This window comes from Heterocephalus glaber, unplaced genomic scaffold (genome assembly GCF_053883595.1).
Source record: "Heterocephalus glaber isolate CG9 unplaced genomic scaffold, H.glaber_assembly_v1.0 deba00001729, whole genome shotgun sequence".
Lineage (NCBI taxonomy): Eukaryota > Metazoa > Chordata > Mammalia > Rodentia > Bathyergidae > Heterocephalus > Heterocephalus glaber.
In genome coordinates this window covers 11,608,623-11,633,128 of record NW_028258440.1, presented here as the reverse complement: position 1 = coordinate 11,633,128, position 24,506 = coordinate 11,608,623, and the positions used below count along the sequence as shown (strand labels likewise).

At 35.4% G+C, this 24,506-nt stretch overlaps 1 protein-coding gene across 9 annotated transcripts in view; it reads left to right on the top strand.

Moving 5' to 3' along the window:
• The window catches only part of Stag2 (STAG2 cohesin complex component), a 135,287-nt gene that overhangs the window by 42,752 nt on the left and 68,029 nt on the right, over positions 1-24,506 (top strand). For 5 of the 9 annotated variants that reach the window (XM_004860021.4, XM_087199772.1, XM_087199771.1 and 2 more), the window contains exons 2-3: positions 16,844-16,987; positions 21,106-21,184. In XM_004860021.4, the coding sequence (XP_004860078.1) occupies positions 16,944-16,987; positions 21,106-21,184 (123 nt within the window). In that variant the 5' untranslated portion in view covers positions 16,844-16,943. Of the gene's footprint in view, positions 1-5,352; positions 5,477-16,843; positions 16,988-21,105; positions 21,185-24,506 lie in introns of all 9 variants that reach the window. The other 4 variants (XM_087199769.1, XM_087199770.1, XM_021240541.2 and 1 more) reach the window with 1 other exon arrangement.

Sequence of the window (24,506 nt, the reverse complement as noted above, 5' to 3'; positions counted from 1 at the left end):
ATGCATGCTAAGCAAGTACTATAAGACAAGACTCTCATTAAGTTGTATAGGCTGGCCTTGAACTCACAATCTTTCTTCCTCAGCCCCCTACATATCTGGGATTACTTGGGTGTGCTGGCTAATTCTATGTAATTTTATCACATATATAGACAAATGTAACTACCAGCTCCCCGAAGATACAGAACTACTCCACTACCATAAAGATATTTGGTGTTATTTTTATATAATCATCCCTTTCCACTCCCTTCCTCTTCTAGTCCTTTTCTGTGCCTGATGCCTACCATCTACTAATCTGTTAATAATTTTGACATTTTCAGGGTATCAAATAAATGGAAATCATACAGTATATAATTAGAGATCTATCCAAGTAGTTCATTCCTTTCTATTGCTGAAATGTACTGTATGATAGCTTAACTGTTCACTCATTGAGGGATATTTGGATTTGAATCAGTTTTTAGAGTGCAAACTGAATGGCTTAAATAATGGAATTTTATTGTTATGGAGAGTAGAAATCAAAGATCAAAGGGTTGGCGTGGTTGGATCCTTCTGAGGGGTGTGAGAGAATCTGTTCATGTCTCTTCTTCCCCTCTTGAGGTTTGCTGGTGATCTTTTGTGTTCCTTGGTTTATGGAAGCATAACCCCCTTCTCTGCCTTTTTACATGATATTCTTCCTGTGTTTATCTCTAAATTGCCTCCTTTTGTAAGGACACCATTAATATTGCTTTAAGGCCCCCTACTAAAGACCTCATTTTAAATTCATAACTTCTTTTAAGACCCTGGCTCCAAATAATGTCACATTCTAAGAGGTACTGGGAGTTAGGACTTCAGTGTATGAATTTTTGTGTGATACCATTCAGCCTGTAACAGTTGCTTTCAATTTTGGGCTATTATGAGGAAAACTTCTAGTAACATTCATATAAATGTATTTCTGGAAGTCCTCTTTCATTAATATTTTTTAGTTGTATTATTGTGGCTGCCTTGATGTCCTGAATTTCAAAAACATTTACCTTTCACATTTTGACTTTGGGGAAGAAACAGAAGTGGTATGGTTCCAGATTTGGTTAATATAGTAGATGCGGACATACTGTAATGTTTTTAAAGCCTCCCTTTCTGTGGGATGACACTCTGCAGTATAATTCATCCTATTTTTGATCACACCTTATAAAGACATTCATGAAAGAAGACTTCTAGAACTGCTTCAGAAAGTGGCAAGAAAGATGGGATAAATGTGTTCAAAGCTAGGGAAAGAATCTTAAGAGTGGGATTAATTGTAATGTGTGTTTTACTGTAATGCATTTAAAAAAATTAAATATTCACCATGTATTTTGATCATATTGCATAATCACTTTGTCATCTCCTCTCTCCTAGGCAACTTTAAAAAAGTTTCTTTTTAGTCCTTCTAGTCTCTCCTTCCTGTCTTTCTTTTTCATGTGTGTATGTGTGATGTTTGGTATCAGACTCAGGACCTTGCTTGTGTTAGGCGTGCATTCTGCTACTGAGCCTACAACCCAGCAACTTAGTATTTATTTTTATGCAGACAAGTATGTACATTCATCCACACATACATATTTTTATTTTATAACTCTTATGTGAAACATAGCACAATTGATAAAGATAGTTTGATGTAAACTTTGATAATAAGTTTAACAGAAGATCTTCAGATTTTTTCTGTTTTGGTTTGGGTTGGGTTTTTTTTGAGACAGGGCCTTACTGTGTAGTTCAGGCAGGCCTTGAACTCACTATGTAGCCCAGGTTGATCTCCAGCTCAGGGTGATCCTCCTGCCTCAGCCTCCTGAGTGTTGAGATTATAGGTGTCCCCTGCCACACCTGGCTCTTATTAGAGTTTTTTTGTTTTGGTTTTGTTTTTTGGTTTTTTTGGAACTGGGGATGGAACTCAGGACCTTGTGCTTGCCAGGCAGGCGCAGCGCCACTGAGCTAAATCCCTGGACCTCTTCTTAGTTTTAATAATGCTCTTGTGCATGATATGACTGAGCTGAATCTGCCACACTGACTTTAGAGCTAGTTTGTGATCTACAAATTATGATCAATATGAAATAGTAGTTTACTAGTAGCTAATTTAAAAAGTATGTAGCACCAGATAAACTGTCATTCTGTAATTTTGTGCAGAAAAATGAACAGATGATGTAGAGTTGGATACCTTAATAAGTTGTTATGATTAACCAAAGTAGCTGAATGGGACTAACCTATGTGGAGAGCACAGTGAAATAAAGAATCAAGAAAAATAATGTGTGATATTTAACAACTATCAACAGAATAATTTATGTGAAGCAATTGGAGAAAAAACTTATTATTTGAGATTTATTAATTAGAGCTGAGCACAGCCATTTATAGGAGGAGGGAAGAGGGATGGGACAGACTGAGAGAAAAAGGGTTTATCATCATAAAAAGAGCATTTTGTGTACCGTTGCCAAAGTAATTACCAAAATAAATGAGGGGTCCTTGCACATGATGAAGCTCTCATACCTGTTTCTCAGTCTTGCGGCATTATTTGGCAGATGCCTTTTTGTGCATGGATCATTACAGCATGTTTTTTGGTTGAAAAAAAATTTCTACTTGAGAAGTTTCTTTTGTAATGATTTAACAGATAAACCACTGCTACAAGAAAACATACAACATCAAAGCTGCAGTAACATAACTATGAATCTCTCTAAAACAATAGTTTCTAGTTCTCCTTAGTAGAGCACACTTTCATATCTATCTAAAACGTACAAGCGCTGATGAAAAAATATGGTTTGTTTAAAAAAATTTTATTACAGTACAAGACACATTGCCATTAAGTTCCCCTTGAAATAGTCCCCCTAGCTTTGAACACTCTCATTCCATCTTTCTTGCTACTTTCTGAAGCCGTTCTGGAAGTCCTCTTTCATGAGTGTCTTTATGAGACGTGATCAAAAATAGGAAAATTATGCTGCAGAATGCCATCCCACAGAAAGGCAGGCTTGTTAAAAACATTATGGCGGGCCGGGGATTTAGCTGGGCGGTTCTGCCGCCTGCCTCGCAAACGCAAGGTGCCGAGTTCTATCTCTGTTACCAAAAAAACAAAACAAAACACAACAACAACAACAACAACATTATGGTGTGTCCTCATCTACCTTCTTCACCAGATACGGCACCATGCAACTTCTGGCTCTTCCCTAAAGTCAATATGACTGTGAAAAGTAAATATTTTGAATTGAGGGGCGGGGATTTAGCTCAGTGGCGCTGCATCTGCCTGGTAAGCGCCAAGTCCTGAGTTCAATTCCTGGTACCAAGAAAAAATTTTTTAAAAAATTGATTTATCCCATCCCAGCAGCTACGACAGTGAAACTAAGAGGACTTCCAGATCTGCTTTAGAAAATAGCAGGAATGATGGAGTGTGTTCAAAGCAAGGGGGGAATACTTTGAGGTATATTAATAGCAATGTGTCTGTCTTTTACAGTAACAGAAAAATTCAAACATACACTGTATGTTTCAGGCACACCTTGTATTTGTGGTAGTTTAGAAAAATTCCTTGTATTTGTGGCAGTTTAGAAATTTTTTTTTGGCCTCATCTTGTGTAACAATGCTTCAAAAATTACCATCATTTTACAGCTCAGATTGACAGTTGGTCTATTTGTTTAGTATATTACAGTAGATGAAATGTACTTATGGGCATAGAAAGGCACTGAAAATGCAGTAGGTTACAGGGCAAAATATAAGGGAACTCTTGGTCATGCCTAATACCAGTAATTAAGTACACGTACATACACAAACACACAAATAAGATTTTTTGCTATTTCCTCTTAATGGATTATCTATGTTATATGAGCTGTGATTAAACATAGGGCATTTATCTTTCATGGGACTTTCTGGGGAAGACACAGAAGTCATGTGGTGCCACATTTGGTAAAGGTGGATGAGGACATACTGTTTTGTTTTTATAAGCCTGCCTTTTTGTTGGATGACACTTCATAGCAGCATTCAACGTAGTTTTCATCACACCTCCTAAAAATACAAAAGGACTTCCAGAACTGCTTCAGAAAATGGCAAGAACTATGGGATGTCTGTTCAAAGTGACTGGGAGTACTGTATTTTGAGGGGGATTAATGGCAATGCATCCTTTAATGTAATAAATCTTTAAAATTTTAGCAGTCACCCCATTTTTCCATCCGCCTATGTAAACATCTTCCCGTGAGTTTTATGGAAGCAAATGTGCAGTTTAGAGATCAATGACTGCAAATTTCTATTTATTATTGTGAACTAATGATTGCTTGCATTGCTGCAGAGGTTCTTGCTACTTTGACAGCTTTAAATTGTCAGCTGCTCACCTGTTTGTAACTATGAGACTCTTGACTTGTCTTGTACCATCAAGTTTTGAACGTGGAAGAGAAATCTCAGATATTTGTTAAATGGATTTCATTGATAGTCTTTCATATCCTATGGTGAGTTAAAAATGTAGCTGCAGAGGTTCTTGCTGCTCTTTTGACAGCTTTAAGTTGCATGCTACTCACTTGTTTGTAACTATTGAGACTTGACTTGTACCATCAAGTTTTAATATAGAAATCTTGAATATTTGTTAAATGGATTTCATTAGTAGTCTTTCTTTTTTTTTCCATTGATAGTCTTTATATCCTACGGTGAGTTAAAAATGTAGCTGGAACATCCCATGTTCAATCAAGTGCTTCTGTTTTTTGGAAAAGCTAGATTATTTCCATATTTCGTTGAAAATTATATAAGCTTTGGTGCTTTTTACTTTATTAAGGAAAAAAGTCAAAAATATTCTGAGTGTAGGTATCAATTATCAGTGTCACAGTTTGTAAAATTACATCTCAGGAATATCAGTAGTTATGTACTATGCTTGTATAGTAGAAAGGTATTCTCAAAAAAACAAAAACAAAAAGGGTGCTCAATAAAGCAGAGTGAAGGCCAAAAAAAAAAAGATATTCTCAAATAATTGGTGATTTAAGTAAAATCTTATGAGTGTATCATATGACAGAAGTTTGTTTGATAAAAGGGGGTTTATATATAAATTTTTTATTGTAATAAAAAGCAGAACAAAATTTACCATCTTAGCCATTTTTAAGTGTACAGATCAGTAGTGTTAACTTTATTCATATATATGAAACATTTTTATAATTTCTTAATCTTGCATATCTGAAACTATACCCCTTAACCAGCTCCCGTTTTTCTCTTTACTCATTACATGGTAACTACCATTCTGCTTTCTGTTTCTATAATATCACTAATTTGGATACTTCATAAGAGGAATCATATGGTGTTTGTCTTTTTGTAACTGGCTTATTTCCCTTAGCGTCATGTTCTTAGGGTTTATCCATGTTGTGTAGTGTGTGACAAAATTTCTTTCCTTTTTAGGTCTGTGCGACTGTCTTATCTCCACCCATCCATCCATCTTTTGAGACAATGTCTCTTATGTAGCCCAGGCTGGCCTCACACTTGGGATCCTCCTGACTCGGCCTCCAGAGTGCTGATATTACAGGTGTGTGCCACCAGGCTTGGCTGTAGTTTTTGAGGCACAGTGTTCATATGTAGTTCAGGGCAGCCTCGAGCTCACTATGTAATCTAGACTGGTCTCGAACTAAGCCTTCTTGCCTCAGCCTCCCAATTGGGATTGTAGGTGTGTGCCACCATTCCCAGCTTCAGAATTTCCTTCCTTTTTAAGATGAAATAATAAATATTCCATTGAGTGTACAGGCCACATTTTGTTTATCCATTCATATGTGGGTAGACATTTGGGTTACTTCTACTTGGCTAATGCAAATAACCCTCCTATGAACATGGGTATGCAGATATCTCTTTGAGACTCTGCTTTCCATGGGAAACCAGAGCCTTGTATATGCTAGGCAACAACTATATCACTGAGTTACATGCTTAGCTCCCTGCTCTCAATGTTTTGGCTATTCATGGTCTCTTGGGATTATATATGAGTTTTAGAAAGAATTTTTGAATTTTGCTGCTTGGATTTTTACAAGAGTTGCACTGAATCTGTAGATCACATTGGGTAGTTTGGTTATCACAGTATTAACTTTTAGTCCATTAACATGAGATGTCGTTCTCTGTATTTGTGTTATCTTTAATTTCTTTCAGCACTTTTTTTTTTAGTTTTCATTGTATAGTCTTCCACCTCCTTAGTCGGGTTTATTCCTAAATATTTTATTTTTTTAATATATATATAATTTTTGGTACTGGGGATTGAACTAGGGACCTTGCACTTGCGAGGCAGGTGGCGGCACCACTGAGCTAAATCTGTGGCTAGTATTTTATTTGATGCTGTTGCAGTTAGAATTATTTTATTAACTTCCTTTCCAGATTGTTCATTGTTAGTATATAGAAGTGTAGCTGAATCTTGTGTGTTCACACGCGAATGTGTGTATGTGTGTTTTACCACGATTGAACCTAGGTATGTTTCACCACTGAACTACATCCCCAGACCTTTTTATTTTAAATTTTGAGACAGGGTCTTTTTTTTTTTTTGAATCAGGGATCGAACTCAGGACCTTGCGCTTGCAAGGCAGGCGGCAGCACCACTGAGCTAAATCCCCAGCCAGAGACAGGTTCTTAATAGGTCACCCAGGCAGACACTGAACTTTGGATCCTCCTGCCTTAGCCTCCCAAGTAGCTAGGAATGCTGGAGTGTACTATTGCACTTGATTTGGGTGCTGAATTTGTGTCCTATCTGTTTATTGAATTTATTCTGCCAATTCTGTGTATGATGGGGGACATGCTGGAGTTCTCTGTATATGAGATCACGTTATCTGGCAACACAATTTTACTTCTTTCTGATGTGAATGCTTTTTAAATTTTTTAAAAAATCTATTTGGCTAGGAACATATTCAATAGAAGTGCTGAGAATGGTCATCTTTACCTTGTTTCTGGTCTTATAAGAAAAGCTTTCAGTCCTTTACCATTGAGTATGGTGTTAACTTGTGGACTTTTCATAAATGACCTTCATTATGTACGAGTAGTTTCCTTCTATTCTTTTTTTTTTGATGGTATTTTCCTTCTAGTTTATTGAATGTTTTATGGCAAATGGGTGTTAAATCTTGTTAAGTGCTTTTTTTTCCTATTGGTTGAGATGACCATGTGGTTTTTATCCTTCATTTTGTTAATATGCTATATTACATTAATTTTTGTATGTTGAACCAACCTTACATTTCAAGAATAAGTCCTGACTTGGTCATGGTGTATAATCCTTTCAATGTGTTGTTGAATTCTGGTTTGCCAGTATTTTGTTGAGGATTTTTGCATCAGTGTTCAACATGAGTATTGGTCTGTAGTATTCTTTTTTTGTATTGTCTTTTTTCTGGCTTTAACTTGACTTTTAAAAAGTAATTTGCATGATTTCCTCTTTATCTAGGAATGCTTACTATTTGAATCAAGATAAGGTTAGAGGCTTACAGACATGAATGGTTTCTTGTTAATTCCAGCTATCTGGAATTACCAAGTGAAGAACCAGCTTCTTTGATCTGAAATAACAAATGGAAGTACTTATACTGTGTTCACAAACTGAATTGTAAAAGCGTATTTAATTTCTCATTGTATATTGTGATTGTTTGGAAAAGGTTTGTGACTTTATATCAAGTGGATTATAATACTAGGTATATTAATAAGGTCTTAGCTAATTAGAAGTGAACAGCTGAGTGTGGTGGCTCATGTTTGTGATCTTAGTGCTAAGGAGGCTGAGGTAGGAGGATGACAAGTTTGAGGCCAGTCTAGGCTACATAAAAGGAGCCTGTCCTCACTGTCTTCAAACAAACAAAGAATTGGATATGTAATCTGCATGTTGGATTATGTGGTCATGCTAAAATGATAAAAGAAAGTATTATGCTTATTAATAGTCAGTGGAACACTAAAGTTTACTTTAAAAATTTTCCTTATCTTCTATAAAGTGGTTTACGGTATTTTGCACTTTTGTTTTATTATCTTTAATTTGCTGAACTGTATCTCAGTTATGATTTGTCTCCATTATCATGTAAATTAACACTCACTGCTTCATTTATTAAAAGATGAAAGATTTATATGACCTAAACCAAAACCGGAATATCAGTACTTCATTTGGATATTTTTACTATCTTGAATAAATAAGTTAAAATCTTTTTATATAATCTATTGAGAGTGTGTAAAATGAAAATTTTATTTCCTTTGAGTCCAGGCAAGGTTATCTTATCTTCATCTACTTTGCTATAAAATCTGCCATGAGATACATGCTCTTGCCTGAAATCTAATGAGTGGTGCCCAGTGTAAAATGGTTTTGATGGCAGTGTCATATTTTACTTAAATCATGTAATAAACTATTTACTGTGTTAATACAAGAATTTAGTTCCTTGTTGTAAGTTTGATTTTTGCATCTCTAGATTATCCATTTATACCAGCTAATTGGGTTGCGACTGAAATATGGATAGCTGCCACATCCGTTGTAATTACCCATTTATTCATGATGTCTTACCACATGGGAAACTGTTAATAGGATATATAAATATTGAAATTAATTTATAAAGCTAAATGCAGAGTGTAATATTCTAATATAAGTGAGATATGTTAACTTTCCATCACTATAATAAAATACCTGAGATAATCTACTTAGCAAGAGAAAAGGTTTATTTTGGCACAGTTTTGAAGGTTTTAGCCCATAATGGATTGGCCCTATTCCTTTGGGCATATAAGGCAGCACATCACGGTGGAAGTAGCAGAGCAAAACTGCTCACCTCATCATGAGCCAAACAGCAGACAGAGAGAGCAAGGAGGGAGGGAGGTATGGTTGTTCCTGAAAGACATGCCCCAAGTGATGTAAAGAGCTCCTAGTAGGCCTCACCTCTTAAAGGCCCTCCTACCTTTCAGCAGTGCCACCCTGGGGGCCACATATTTAACAGATAGACCTTTAGGGGCCATTCAAGATCTAAACTGTAGCATGAAATGAAGAGTGGTCATTTATGTTTCCTTTAAAAAATTATTAGCTTTCTACCTAGCCAGACTGAGAAATGATTTTAAGTTGATAGTATATGATAAAATAGATATTTTGTGTGTTTTGATTTTATCTTGGGTTAGAGCCAGAGGCTGTCCAGGCAACTAGTTCCTTAGGGCAAACTGGGGAATTAGCAGACTTGGAATTAGTAGTTCTTTCCCTAATATGTCGAGTGTAATGTGGCATCTAGTGTCATAGGGCCAGTCACAGTATAGTCAGATGAGAGGAGGACGATATAATAATACTCAGGTTAAGGCAACTCAAGAGGCACAGGAAAGTGTTTTTATGTGGATTTATGAGCAGGATTCTAATTCCTGGGATAGGGTGGTAGATGTAATACAGCAAGAATGTGTCAGACAATATGATCCTTGGAGGAGGGGAGGTTCAGGAATAGGTTACAACTGAGTACAAAGTTGGTAGGATCTTCAGGTGTAGGGTAGAAACATTTTCTTGTTAGTCCCCTCCCCAACCTAGTAAATACAGTACTTACTTGTTGCTAAGTTCAAAAGTGGCATGCTAGGTTTTATATAGCAATCAGCTGATGTTTAAGAACTGGGACGGGTGTGGTATGTATGTACAATGGGCCATGTGATCCCAGTCATGTTAAGGGATGTATATATGTATGTGTGTATATATGTATACATGTTCTTTTTAGCTTTTTGAGACAGGGTCTTGCTGTGTAGCCCAGACTGTCTCGAACTTGCAGTGATCTCCCTGCCTCAGCCTCCCAAGTGCTAGGATTACAGGTGTGCGCCACCATGTCCAGCTTGAGTTATATTTTGAAAGTGTTGGAGAATACAGGAAGACAAGGAAACTAGGAAGATTGCTGAGCAATCGTATCCTACCATACCGTTAAAAATCGGAGAGAAACAGGTGTATTTTCCTGTTCTGTCTGGCTTTAGTTTCTGGCAGTGTATAGTGATGCCATATCTGTGTAGACTGCCCCAGCATGCTCCATTCCCTCTTTCAGAAAGTAGAAGTTATTTTTATTTTTTATTTTTGGTACCGGGGATCGAACTTGGGACCTTGGGCTTGCTAGGCAGGTGGCGGGACCACTGAGCTAAAATCCCTGTTCCCAGTCGAAGTTATTTTTGAAGTATTGTGGCCTTAGGTGTGTTGAATTTGTCTATTTATTTTAAAAAGACCTTTTACTTTTGGTCCTCTCTCTTTTTTAATATTATTTTAAAGTGTTTAGGTGCTAATATCACACCTACCCTCCAGTTAGTTATGACATGTACACAGAGCCATTAATTCTTTACATATTTCTTTCAGCCATACCTTGTCCAAATTACCTACTAGAACAAGGGTTACCATTATGAATTCTTTAGGACTCCACCTAGGTTTCCAAAGAAAGTATATTTGCAAATGATATATGTGGTAGCTATAGTATATGTTGCAAAGGAGCTTTTAGATTGAGATTTACTACACAGTTTGAGCACACATGATCATCACTTGATTTGTCATTCTTTTCACCATGTCATTTACTCAGAAGACTATATCACAAATTGAAGTGATGGTGAGAGGGAAGAAAAATACCTTTTGAGTAATGAGATTTTTAAAAAGATTGTTAGTCATCAAAAAAAGGGCAGTAAGTTTTTCTCTCCTTTTAAAGTAGGTATTATGGCAAATTAAAATTTTTCTGAGCTTTTCATTTAACAGGAATCTGACATAGGAATTATAGTAACTTTCCTGTTTGATCAGATATATAATTAGAGTAATTTAGCACTCACAACTTCAAACTATAAGACATTCTCTTCTCTCCCAACAGAGTGGGTAGGCCAATGAAAGGAACATACTTTTGGATCCTGTTGTCAGGAGTCTGTAAGAAAGTTTCTATTCCCTGCTAAAAGTGAGTCAGCAAACATAAGAAAATTTTATGATAGAACTCAAGAGTTTTTGAATGTTTAACTGTAAGATTATGGATCTAAAATATGAATGTTAGGTTTTATCAGCATAGGTTTGTAATTCCTCATGTAGTTTAGTTTTTTTTTTTTTTTTTTTTTGGTACTGGGGATCGAACTGGGGACCTTGCGCATGCGAGGCAGGCGGCGGAACCACTGAGCTAAATCCCCAGCCCTAGTTTAGGTTTTAAAAGGATATATTTCCCTTTCATAATTTGTCTTGTGTTAGCAAAAAATACAATTGTAAATTAAAATTTTAAAAACCACATTTCACCACTCTGATATTTAAATTATTTCTTTTCTTTCTTTGGCTTTTGTTATTGTTAGATCCCAGGGTATGGTTTTTTGGTTTGCTTTTTTTGAGATAAGCTCTCACTGTGTAGTTGAGGCTGGCTTTGGACTCACTATGTAGCTCGGGCTAGCCTCAAACTTGTGGGGAATCCTTCCTGCTTCAACCTGTGTTTTTTTTAGTGTATCAAACTTTACCCATGTTGATACACAGGCATACACTTTATGGTATGAATGCTGTATGTATTAAAGTGATAAACCATCACTTAATCCATGGCTGGATATTTCAGCAATTCTTAATTTTAAGTGTTTATAGTATAATAATGATGGCATTTTTAAAATGTTTTGTACATAAGCTAGATATAAGCCTTTTAGGTAAAAGGATGTGACCCTTTCAGAGGTAGTATTAAGATAAGGGGATAGCATGTTGGTATATGAATTTGCTAGCTTTTAGCCACTGAATAATTCTGCATTTTTAGTGAGAGAATTAGCACACCAGTTACTTAAGTGTCCTCCACCATGTTCCCCAGTAATAAATGGATTCTGAGGGATCTTATTAGTGATGATTCTGTTTCTGTCTACAGATGACTTGGGATTGAATTAAAAGACACTTAAAACCATCATTCCTTTGGGGAAATAATTAAAATTGCCCTAAGATTGTTTTAAACAACACCAAAATATAACTTACTTTTTTATGCTTTAATTTGCGGGGGTCAGTGTCAGTGAATTTAGCAAGTCTGTTTTTGGAGCAAACATGTAAGCACAATCATAATTTTTACATATTTGAGTCTGTATGTTTTAGTAATGGCAACATACTACTACTGAATAATTTCCCCTTATTCATGGGAGATATGTTCCAAGATCCTCAGTAGATCCCTGAGTCCAAGGATAGAACTGAATGCTATATATACTGTATAGTTTTTTCCTATATATACATATACATAAAGGATAAAGTTTAGTTTTTAAATTAGGGAAATATATTAACAACAATAGTAAAATGGAACATTTATAACAATCATACTGTTAAAAGTTTACAGGTTGGGGCCATTGTTAAGTAAAATAAGGGTTACTTGAAAACACGCACTATGATAGTGAGACAGTAGAATTTGATAACTGAGAGAGCAAAGTGAGTACCAGGTGGTACTGTATATGCACCATAGCTGGGATACCTCATGTACTAGGTGGGATGAGGTGGGATAGCACCTCATTCTATCCTGCTACTCTGAATGGCACACAGTTTAAAACTTAAAAACTTTCAATTTTGGAATTTTCTCTTTAATATTTTTGGACAATGGTTAATCAAGGGTAAGTGAAACTACAGAAAGCTAAACTGGATAAAGGGGACCTGCTATATATAGTTGAACCCTAACATGATGATTCTACTTTAATGTATTATGCTGTTTACCCTATCTGTGAATATGATTGCTTAGTTTTCAGTATGGAGAAACAGAAGCTAGTTGTTGCTGGGTAGGTCCCTCCCCCACAAGAAAAATAGTGATTGAGCCTTAATGGAAAGTTCATGCCCCTGCTTTATTTTCCAAAGCTGTTGTAATGGCAGTTCTTCTGTAGTAGCTAAAATGAATTGGTACATGTGATAAAGACCTCAAAGTTTTCTTTGAAAACTAGGTGAGAGCTCCACCTTGTGATCTTTGAGCATATTTTTTTTAAAAAAGTTAATAATCTGAATTAGAACAGAAATGACATGGGTATTTTGCTTTTGAAACTCACTTTTATTTCAGCATTACTTGTAGTTTTAGGCTTCTCAGTTTAAGTCAGATGGTTTTAAGCATTTTGGAAGTCAAGAATTTGTGATGTCTGGGGAGGGGTTTTATTCAGGTGTAGATAACATTTTCAGCACTTTATATGGGTTAAAGTTTACATTCTTTAAAAATTCCCAGTGGTGCAGTCCTGTGATATTAGGACTCTGGGAGGCAGAGGCAGGAGGATCTTAAAATTTCAGTGCAGCCTGGGTAACTTGGTGTGAGAATCTGTCTCAAAAAAAAAAAGTAAAATAAATAAAAAGTGGGTTGAGGATATAGTTCATTGTGAAGACCCTGAATTCAGTCTGTAGTACCTCATGCACACACACAAAAAGATTGTTTCAACTTAAACATTGACCTATCACCCCCTCTAAAACTACAAAACAACCTTCATATTAGTTTTGTTGTTATGATATGCTGTTTTAGTGGCAAATTATTTATTTGATGATTAAAATAGTAAAAACAAGATTTACTCGCAAATTACCTTCTTACATTTAATAATATTAGGTGTCAATAGAGGTAAATGTCTTCTAGTAGAATTAAATATTTTCTTTTTTTTTTTTTTGGTACCGGGGATCGAACTCAGATTTTCACATTTCTTATATAGGTAGTTACATAACGGCAAGTGTCACTGCTCACTTGTTTCATTATGTTCCTAGTGCCTAGCACTGTGCTTGTCACATGGTGGATACTTGTAATTAGTTGGGTGACTTTTTAATTATAATTTTTAAATTTTATTTAATTAATTTTTTTGGTTCCAGGGATCGAACTCAGGACCTTGCGCTTGTGAGACAGACTTGTGAACAATGAGCTAAATCCCCAGCCTGGCTTTTTAATTTTTAGGAACTTTTAAAAATAAATATTTTGCTGGAATAGAGAGTTGTCTAGTTCAGTGTATTTTAATTTCTGTTAGACCCTGATATAATATTCTTTTAAAAATACAGGCACCTTATTTTGAGAGATTCCCATCCTAGGTTTTGCTTTTGTATTTGCTTTGGTTCCTTATTATCAAATTTCTAGCAAGGTGTGGTAGTGCGTGCCTATGATCCCAGCACTTGGGAGGCTGAGGCAGGAGAAGGGCCAGTAGTTTGAGACCAGCTTGAGCTACATAGTGAGACCCTGTCTCCCAAAAAGGGAAAAAAATGTTATAGCTAATTATCAAATTCCTGTTAGTACAAGTTGGGTATCTCTTATCTTAATAGCTCAGATTTTGGAGGTTTTTATACTTGACCTTAGCCAAAAGGCTAAGAAGCAATAGCTTTTGGAGTTTTTTAGAGTTTAACATATTTGCATGGACTTCACTGGTTAAGCATTTCTGCTCTGAAATTGGAAATGCTCCAAGATCTGAAACTTTTGGGCACTCTCTTGGTGCTTAGAAAGTTTTAGATATCAGAGAATTTTGGGTTTGGGTATTAGGGATGCTTAATCTATATAGCCTGTGCTGTGCAAAATAGTTCGAACTGGAGAGACTTCTTTTACACTAAAAATTAATTTTGTGATATTTAGAGGAATGTAGTATATCATATAATATTTAATGCTGTCTGCCTTTCAGAGCTGATATACTTTTTGCATTCCTCACTGGTGATTCCTTAACACACTGTAGTTATGAAATACCTTTTTTTGTGAGGGGGCTTATTTGGCACAGGGTCTCACTATGTCCAGGCTGACTTTGAACTCCCTATGTAGGCGCATTGTGCAGGCTGGTCTGGAACTCACAGCAATCCTCCTGACTCACCCTCCTGAGAGCTGGGGTTATAGGCATGTCACTACCCCCATGCTATGAGATCTTTGAAGTCTGCTTAAAAACCATGTTGGAGGAAAACAGCAAGTTTGGTAGAGGTTTTTTTTTTTTTTTTTGTGCTGGGGTTGAAACCCCAGCTAAACCCATGCGTTATCACTGAGATACACCCCTTAGCCCTAGCAAGTTTGGTTTTTATGAACTGCTTGGAGAGATAAACAGAAATAGTAAAGATCCCATGGCCATGTTTCATTTCCGTCTGGATGACCGGATCTGTTGGTTTGTGCTTCCCTAGCTCCCTTTAAAAAATAAAATAGTTTACTGTATAAAATCTGTTAGGATTTTAGGAGACAAAGGTGTGTCCTTCATGTGATAAGCCTCAGAACTCTGGTATATTACTTAGATAGTTACTTAGTCTATAGTGAAAATAATGACAGAGTAAGACTTAGTAGTCTTGGAGGAAAACAATCCTGTGACAGCAGTTTAGAACAGGTGATGAACATACCAATAGTTATATCTAAATATTTTGCAGTATAAGTAGCTATCAGAAAAAAAGGATAAATTCAAAGTGGTAGTATATATAATTCTTGATTATTCAGGGTTTAATTCATGGGTTATTCATTCTTATTTTCTCTTACATCATTTGTTATTTTGCTATTCATAGAGATTTTGTAAACAAAAAGTTAATTTTTTGCTTTAGCTTAACTGGAGTAAGCTAAGAAATGCAGTGATTTGAACCTCACTGTGTTTAAATAACAGTGGCTATTTCTGATATATTAAAACACATCTAAAGAGATTAAAAATTAATGGAAAAATTGAGCATACTCCCTCTCCCACTCTCTTCTTTCTTTCCTTTTTCTTTCTTGCTTTCCTGGTGCTGGGGATGGAATGCAGGGCCTTTGTACTGAGGTATATCCCCAGCCCCTTTTATTTTTTATTGTGAGACACTGTCTCACTGAGTTGCCCAGACTAGACCTAAATTTGAGGTCTTCCTCCCTCAGCCTCCAAAGTGCTAGGATGACAGGCATGTGCCACTGTGACCCAGGCTTAAACCATCTTTTCTTTTATGATGTTCATTGTTTTGGCAGAAATACTCAGATTTCATCAGCATGTTATATTTTAGCATTTAGTCTTACCTGCCTTTTCTTTTTACCAAGTATTGTACTAGATTCTGTTGGAATTTAAAAAATACCCATATGACAAAATTATAGCCTGGTATGGTGACGCATGTGATACATGCCTGTAAAACTAGTACTTGGGAGGCTGAGGCAGGAGGGTAGCAAGTTTGAGGTCAGCTTGGACTGCACAACAAGTTCAGGCCAGCCTGGACTACATAGTGAAAACCCCCCCCCCCTTTTAAAATAGCTTCAAACTTTGGCTTTTGTTTTCATTTTGTTATAGACTGGTCATTTGGTTTTGACTTACTATCTCATTTAGTAACTGTATCTTTGACCTTCGGAGTTAGAAATGATACCTTTTGTGTGACTAGACTTGCACTTACTTGTTCACATGTAGCATTATATTGTCCCATATTACTCTCCCCTCCCTCTATGCTGGGGCAAGAACCCAGAGCCTCATGCCTGTTAAGCAACTTATGACATTATTTGTGTTCAAATTAATTGTAAGTTCCTTGAGGGGAATAGATCAAGTCTAACTTATTTTCTTCTCTTTCTCAACACAGCGTGCTATTATCATGAAGGAGTTGTTTATTAGTAAGCCAGGCTTTGTACTGAATGTTTCCTCAAGGGTAGAAAAACCTGTTCTTAAAGTGTTTAAAATTATATCTTAGGTTTTTTATTAGGTCCTTTTAACCGTATCTGTAAAACCGTCAGCAAAAAAGCTATGCATTTTCAGGCATTTCATATTATGGTTTAAATTTGTTATGGGGATTTTAGGACCACTAAAAACAGTTAGGGTATGTGTGTGGTGGGGTATGTGCCAGGCTAGAGAATCATAAGAAATTTTGGACTTAATTGCCTAACATGCAAACTTCTTTCTTCCCTCTGTAGAGTATTATTACTGTGGAACTGTAAGAGGTGTAACAAGTATATGTCTAGAAAACACAGTCAAATGCAAGGGGAAAAAGTCCTTATTTACTAAAATGTATTAACATACACTGGAGAATTTAGCTTTTAAGTGTGGATACCCCTTTCCAATGTTCTTGATATGTCAGCATGTCCTTTTTTCCTCTTTAAAGGAATTATCTTTCCTAGAAGAAAGAAGCAAACTGTCATTTTACTCACGTAAATATATGAGTATATTTCTGATATTGGGGTGTTCCAGAAGATGATAAAGAAATGATAGCAGCTCCAGAAATACCAACTGATTTTAATCTACTACAGTAAGTAATTTATATTGTAAATTTTAACTTTTTCCCCCCCACAAAATGGGAAATGGTAACTTTGATGAAATTTATTTGTTTGAGAAGAACTAATATGTGAAATAGTATGTATTTTTGAAACAGTTTCATCAATGTTCATTGGCTTTGTAGTAGTTAACATTACATGCTTTTGGTGGTATGATTTTTACCCAGTGTATATTTTATTACTTTTTGCTGTGCCATTTTAAGTCTGTGGTTGGTTTGGCAAAAGGATTTTTTTGAAGGAGCACCATGAGATTCTTAAGAGGTTAAATGTTCCCATTAGTGAGGAATATATACCATGGGTTAATGTTCAGGATGTAATGACATATTTCTGTTACAAAACCAAATGATGATAGGCTAAAACAATTCTGTATAGGAGAGTAGAACATGCAGTCTATAACTTTCTCAGAAAGAAGTTATATGCATATTGGTCCACAAAGTGATTTCATCATAGGTATGATTTTTACTCCCGTCTTTAAAGCTACCTGCATTCCTTAATTAACTTTTATTCTGTTTATTCTTTGGTTTTTGATGTACTAAGGAATTTGAACTACTATATGTAACTGGTTTTTATACTAAGCTCAAGTTGCATGAGATGCCTAAGTAGAAAGTTGTTCTTTAAACTGTCCATAGATACATTCTCATATATTCTGTCTCTCTCCCTTCTCCCCCCCCCCCCCCCCGTTAGGTTATTTTTGAGACTTCATTTGAAATAAGTTTGGTTGCTAAAAATTTGAACATCACAGATAGACTATACATAATGACAGTCAGTGTCTATTTCTAATGGTATGGAGATTTTCATATTTTTAATACTTTCATGTTTGGATAAAAGGATACGACTAATTTTTAAAAATATATATGTACAGGGCTGGGGATTTAGCTCAGTGGCACTGTGCCTGCCTCGAAAGCACAAGGTCCTGAGTTTGATCCCTGTACTCCCGCCCCCCAATATATATATCTACACACACACACTCACACACACACATATACACACATGTGTGTATGTATATGTTATGGGAATTGAACCCAAGGCCTCAGGCATGCTAGGGAAATGGTCTACCACTGAGCCACATTTCTAGACCTCAAAGTAGGATTTTTAAATGTGATTTTAATCCTAGTGTATATGTATTTTTTTAGTTTTGATTTGTTTTTGGTATTCCTGAAAACTGAAGTCAGGGCCTTTTATTATCATCATCATTATCATCATCATCATCATCATCATCATCATCATCATCATCATCATCATCCTCGTTTTTTGCGGTACTGGGAAGCAAACTCGGGACCTTGCGCTTGCAAGGCAAGTGTGGTGCCACTGAGCTAAATCCTCGGCCCTGTTATTTATGTACAAATGAATGCAGGTAGCTTACTATTTTATTATAGGCCCAGCCCTTTTATTATTTTTAATTTTTGAGACAGCATCTTGCTAAATTGCCCAGGATGGCTCTGAGGTTTCCATCCTTCTGCCTTAGCCTCCCAGAGTGCAGTGATTATGGGCCTGTCTCCAAAATACCTGGTTCTCTTTTAAGGTTCTTGAGGAAAATTTCTAGTTTTTTTTCTTGATGGAGGACATAAGATAGCTGAGAAGGAAATTAAATTTTGGCTTTGTTAGTCTAAAATTATCCAAGACGTTAAATTTTCCAAAAGTAGCACCTTTGGTAAGGATTTCACATATTCCAAGTCTTAATTTCTTTGTAAAGTTAAGTATTACCTTGGTTAAAAATATTGAGTCTTTACTGTATGTAAGATATTGTATTTGATTGACTTTGTGAGAAATTAAGTTAGATACGTCTACCTTTATGAACTCTTTATTTTGCCTTATTTATTTCTTTGTAATATTGGCAATCAAAATAGAGATGCTCTACTAATGAGCTACACCCCAGCTCTTTATGAAACAGGGTCTTGCTGGATTGCCCAAGCTGTCTCAGTCTCCTGAGTATCTGGGATGAGCTCATATTTTCTAAAGATACAAAGAGAAGATTATATTTCTTTGCTGTATTGAGATTGTATACTAAAAAAAGAGATTATATACTAAAAAAGTTCATATCATAGACTAGATTTGGCTATTAGAATATCTTGATTAATTAGGACCTGACATAGATAGTGGATAAAAGAAAATTGATGTTGGGTAGAATAAATCTAGCATTTGGTTGGATATGTGGAGTTGGTGGGGATAGTAAACAGGAGCATAAGATTCAGTTTTGTGATAGGTAACTCGTGATGTTTCAGATTACCAAGGGGTTAATCCAGTATCCTCCATCAACATATAAATGTGTTATTTTACCTAAGGTCTCTTGTTCTTTTAGTCTTAAAACGTAGTAAAGCATCAGAGAAAGGAAGGCTTAGGAGAGTATTTTTTTCTAATTGAAAGTTATTTTAGAGCCCTATTTGGATTATTTACTTCAGCTTTCTTCAGAAGGTCTTATTTTTTTTTTCAGAAGGTTTTAGTGTTAGCAGTCAGACCTTTAGTGGCTCATTCTTGTAGTTGGGATAGCCTGGAAGATGAAGAGTATATCTGAGCCTTTGGTGGCCATTGTAATATCATGAACATTGGTGACTGTTGTTTATCACCAAAAACTGAATGACTATTAACCCTGAAATTCATGCATGCTGCATTTTAAAAAGATTGCTGTCATCAGTATTCTTCTCATGTGCCTATATGTCCTGGCCAAAAAAAAAATTTAAAATGCTTTTAAATATCTTGGTGCATAAATAATAGTTCTGTCTTCCCAAGACACTTGCACAACACCTAATCTCCTAGCTCAGTTATAAGACTTACAAGACATATAACAGTTACTAAGCTAGGAAACTGAGTCATTCTCAATAGTCATTCAATTTTTGGTGGATGAACTCCAAGAAATGGTATTTATCACAAGTTCTTTCCTCATCATGATAGGACATGGTTAGGATTCCCATTATCTTCAATAGAGTGTTTAAATTACTTTGTAGGTAAATGCTATAAATAGTAGTATTTTCCTGATAGCATCATAACCATTACTTTAGGTTTATGAAATGTTCTACCTCACAGCCTCTGGACAGCTGGTTATTGTAGCAGTAAAAACAAAATTAAAAGAAATCTAGATTGAGAAGATAGCCTTTCCATTTGAGTCCATTTATTTTAAGCAAAACTAGAACTGTATTTACACATTTAGTGTGGTAAAATGTTTATCTATTATGGATGTGGCCCAATTATAAAGTCCGGTGTGACCCAAAAACCAATGTAAGTAGGCCTTGCTTTAAGTATTTAAGTGTGCATATGTTACTACCTAGACCCATGTTTATACATATGGAAAAGATCACGTTTATCTAAATCACTATTTCCTTATGTGTGTGAGAAAATCAAAATTATACAAAGGGTCACTTTTTAGGACTACAGATTTACTGTATGTGTTAGATAGTGAAGAGGCTTTAGAGATTTCATTCTTCCCTGTGTTTACATGTTACAGATGAGCACACTGAGATATTTTCGCTTGCACACGACTAGTTATTTAGTGGTAGAATTGTTTCTTCTGACTTCTGCTTAAAGGAGTTTAAGTATTTAACACGCTTCTCTACTGTTTCAAATATTTAATTTCTTAAAATGTTGTATACATATCCTTTCAGAAATACATGTTTTATATAGTAATTCACACTTAAATTTATAAATATTTTTGAGTGAGGTAGGAGAGGTCAGACGATCGATAATATTTCTAAAATTCCCTAAAAAAATGAGTCTAATTCCGAGTGTTAAAATAGTTTCCCCTAAGTGCAGTGGTCTTTGAAACAGAAAATGGAACCAGACATTGTAACAGAACACTGCAGTTCTCAGCCCTAAATTTTGAGTGCCCACTGGTTTACTTTTTATTGGTTAAAAATGAATAAAACTTAAAAGGGTTTAGATATTTGTATTTTAGTGTACTGTTTTTGTAGTTGGTTATGTAATCTTGTATAGTAATATACTGTGCTGTGATGTTTTGAGAAAGCATCTTAGTTACTTTTAATGCTTATAGTATGTATTGTAATGAGTTACCCAATCCTTTCATTTAGAAAATGTTTCATAAATAAAAACTCTATGTATGTTTTTAAGGATGGTTTTAAATGTTTGCTTATTTTTGTTTCAGGGAGTCAGAAACACATTTTTCTTCTGACACAGATTTTGAGGACATTGAAGGAAAAAACCAAAAGCAAGGCAAAGGAAAAGTATGTACCAAATATATGACTTAATTTTGGTTCCTAAAATTGAATGAGAGAGAGAGAGAGAGAGATTGATTGATTGATTGGATTGATTGTGTGTGTATGAGAGAGACAGACAGACAGGTGGAATTTTATCTTTTAAAAATGGCTTGTTTGGGGCCTGATTGGTATTTTAAACCTGTATTAAACCTTCTGAATACATACCAGGTGATCATTTATGCTTCTAGACCAAATAGCTTTTGGTTATCTGTATGTACTGCTATAAAGTTGAAATTAACAACATATCATTGTTTCTAATAGTTTATTTTGTAAAAGCAATAGTATGTTACACAAAATGTGGTTTGACTGGCTTTATTTTTATTTTTCCATAAATATATAATAGATGTATTGCTTTGCTTTAATTTTGGCAAAAATAACATGATTTTTTTGTTTTTACTCTGAAAGCACCCTAAAAATGTAATATATAAACTAGGCATAATGATGCACACCTATAATCCCAGGAGGCTGAGACAGGAGGATAATTGAGTTTGCGATTAGCCTGGGCTACATAGTGAGTTCAAGGCCAGCCTGAGCTACATTGCTACCCTGTTTTTAAAAAGCAAAAAACAAAAAAGTAACAACCAATTTAAATCGTTTAACAGGTAATATACAGGAATCATTTTACCCTTTATAAGTAACACCGACTGTAAAGACTAACAAAGTTAAATTTTGAGTCAATCAAATGCAAGTTTAGGTTATGAGTGGCTTTATGAGAACTATAGATAACGTGCTGTTTTGGAATGTACATTTGACTGCATTCATGTTCAGACATTCCTCATTTAAAGACTGAGCTCTGTTCCTGTGATTAGGTTGTTAAATGAATTGGTCGCTAAGTGAGGAATTGTATATACTATGTACATTATAATATTCAGAACAAAGGAAACCCCAACTTGATGATTTTGCTTTTATTTACATAACTCTTACATTCAGTATTGCAGTGTATAACAGAACATAAAACTATAGTACTTTACTGTACCGTGCAATCAGCAAAAATTATTGTACTGAATAAACAAGGTGTACTGTACAAAAAAAGACACTGAGGCTGTATAAACAAGATATACAGAACTATACCCAAAAAAGACAGGTTGTAAATCCGAACAGTCACTAAACAGGTAGTTCTTTCAACAAGGAACATCTCGAAATACATTTGACTCCTTGCATGCAAATATATTGTTCAAAAAATGACTTGTTTTAGTTGTTAAGCATTTTTCCCAAATTGAATTTTGGATTTATATTTTTTCATGGCATACACTGAAAAAGTCTAAACCATACAAAAATGTACAATAAATAAAATGAAGTTTTCCCATAGCCCGTCACTCAGGTAATTTATTCCTTAGACATTTTGATGAACATACTTTTATGTATCTGTTTATAAACTTGGACACAGAATTTTACTTAATGTAATCATACCATGCAAACTATATAAAATATGCCTCTAAAATGCAGTGGTATATTGTCAACAACTTTCCCTTCAGTGACTATACCTCTAATTATTAATGGTAGCACAACATCACATTTATTTAGCCCATGGAATATTTCTTAGGGTGCTTATAATTTATGTGTTTATAATTTTTATGTTGTCTTAGTTCCTTAAGTAGATGGGGTGGGGGTAGAGTGTGAGTGAGTCAGACAGAGAGACAGACACAGATACAGACAGACAGAAGTGAATGGAAATGTTAACTTATGATTGTCCCAAACAAATATATGCATAATTCTAGTGGGCGATATATGGTTGTTCATTGGAAAACTGTGTTTTTACATCTGCTTTTACTTTTGATTAAATATATAATTTGAGATAAGATCCTCCATGGAATCTGAATAGAGGAGTCTCTAAAGATTTTTTGTTTTCTGCATGGTGAATGGGGATGGAACCCAGGGCCTCTTATGTGAAGAACATGCTTGCTATCACTGTTGCTGCATCTTCAGCCTCTCTAAAGTTTTTGTGACACAGGTTAACTTTATGTAGCCACTGCTGTGGGTGATGTCTTAGGGGCTGAGATCAAGAATTTATAATAATTATGTTTTAGTACTATACTATGCATGTTCCACATACCGTACAAATTTATGTTACCTAATTTAATATTTGAACAACTCTGAATTAAACAACACTTCCTTTTTTTTTGTTTGTTTGGGTACCAGGGATCAAATTCAGGACCTTGTGCTTGTGAGGCAGGTGGCGCAACCACTGAGCTAAATACTGTTTGTTTCTTATTCGTCCCTTGTATTATCACTCCTTGTACGTATATTTTCTCTAGCACAGCATATCCTTCAAGCCATTTTAATTGTACTTATTAATTTTTCATGCTGACAGGGAATATTGAGACTTATGATAATTTGCAAATATATAGCACCATGTTAATTAGCATTTTATACTCTGAGTCTATTCTTTTTTTTTTGAGTCTGTTCTTTGTAAAGATCTTTTAACCTTACCCATGAAATTCTTTTTAGCACAAAAGCCTTTCATTTTACAATTGGTAATGACTTAGATTCACAAAGACTGAATTTCATTAAAACAGTAAACTAACAGGCAGTATCTTTGAGGCATTAGGGATTTGAAGTAACTGATCAGAATAGGGTGGTTGAGAGGTGGAAGAAAGAGGAAGGTCCATCTGTGGAGTAATGTACAGATATACGCAAGCTGTCAATAGAAAGAAATTTGTAAGTGTGGCTAATAGATCAGGGGTTTACAAAGTATGGCCACTTTTGTAGTGTCCACAAGCTAAGAATGATTTTTACATTTTAAAAGTGTTTTACAAATAAGGAATATGCAACAGAGATGGTATGTGGCCCACAATGCCTGAAACATTTATTACTTGATAATTTACAGAAAGTTTGCTTACCTTTGTTGTGTAGATCATTAAAATGTGTAGGACTAAAAGACATTTGAAAGAATAAAATCCAGGGGATAAGAGAACTTTTTCTGTAAAGATTTTAATCTAGTCCTGGCATTTTACAAAATTTGTGCTGCTGGGGATTCGTCCTAGGGGCCCCATGCATGCTAGGTAAGTACTCTATCACTCAATTACATTCCCAGCCAGCCCTTTTTAAATTTTGAGTAGCATCTTCCTAAGTTGTCCAGGCTGGCCTTGAATTTGTAATCCTCCTGCCATACTATCCCAAGACATTATAGTGTATACCACCCAGAGCTCATGCATGGTAGGCAAGCACTCTACCACTGAGCTACATTTTCCAGCCCTGTTGTTTTTCTTTAACCGGGTATAAAAGCTGTGGGAGTATTTTATAATTGAGTTACGCAGGTAACCTTTTCACTGACTGATGAAGATCCTAC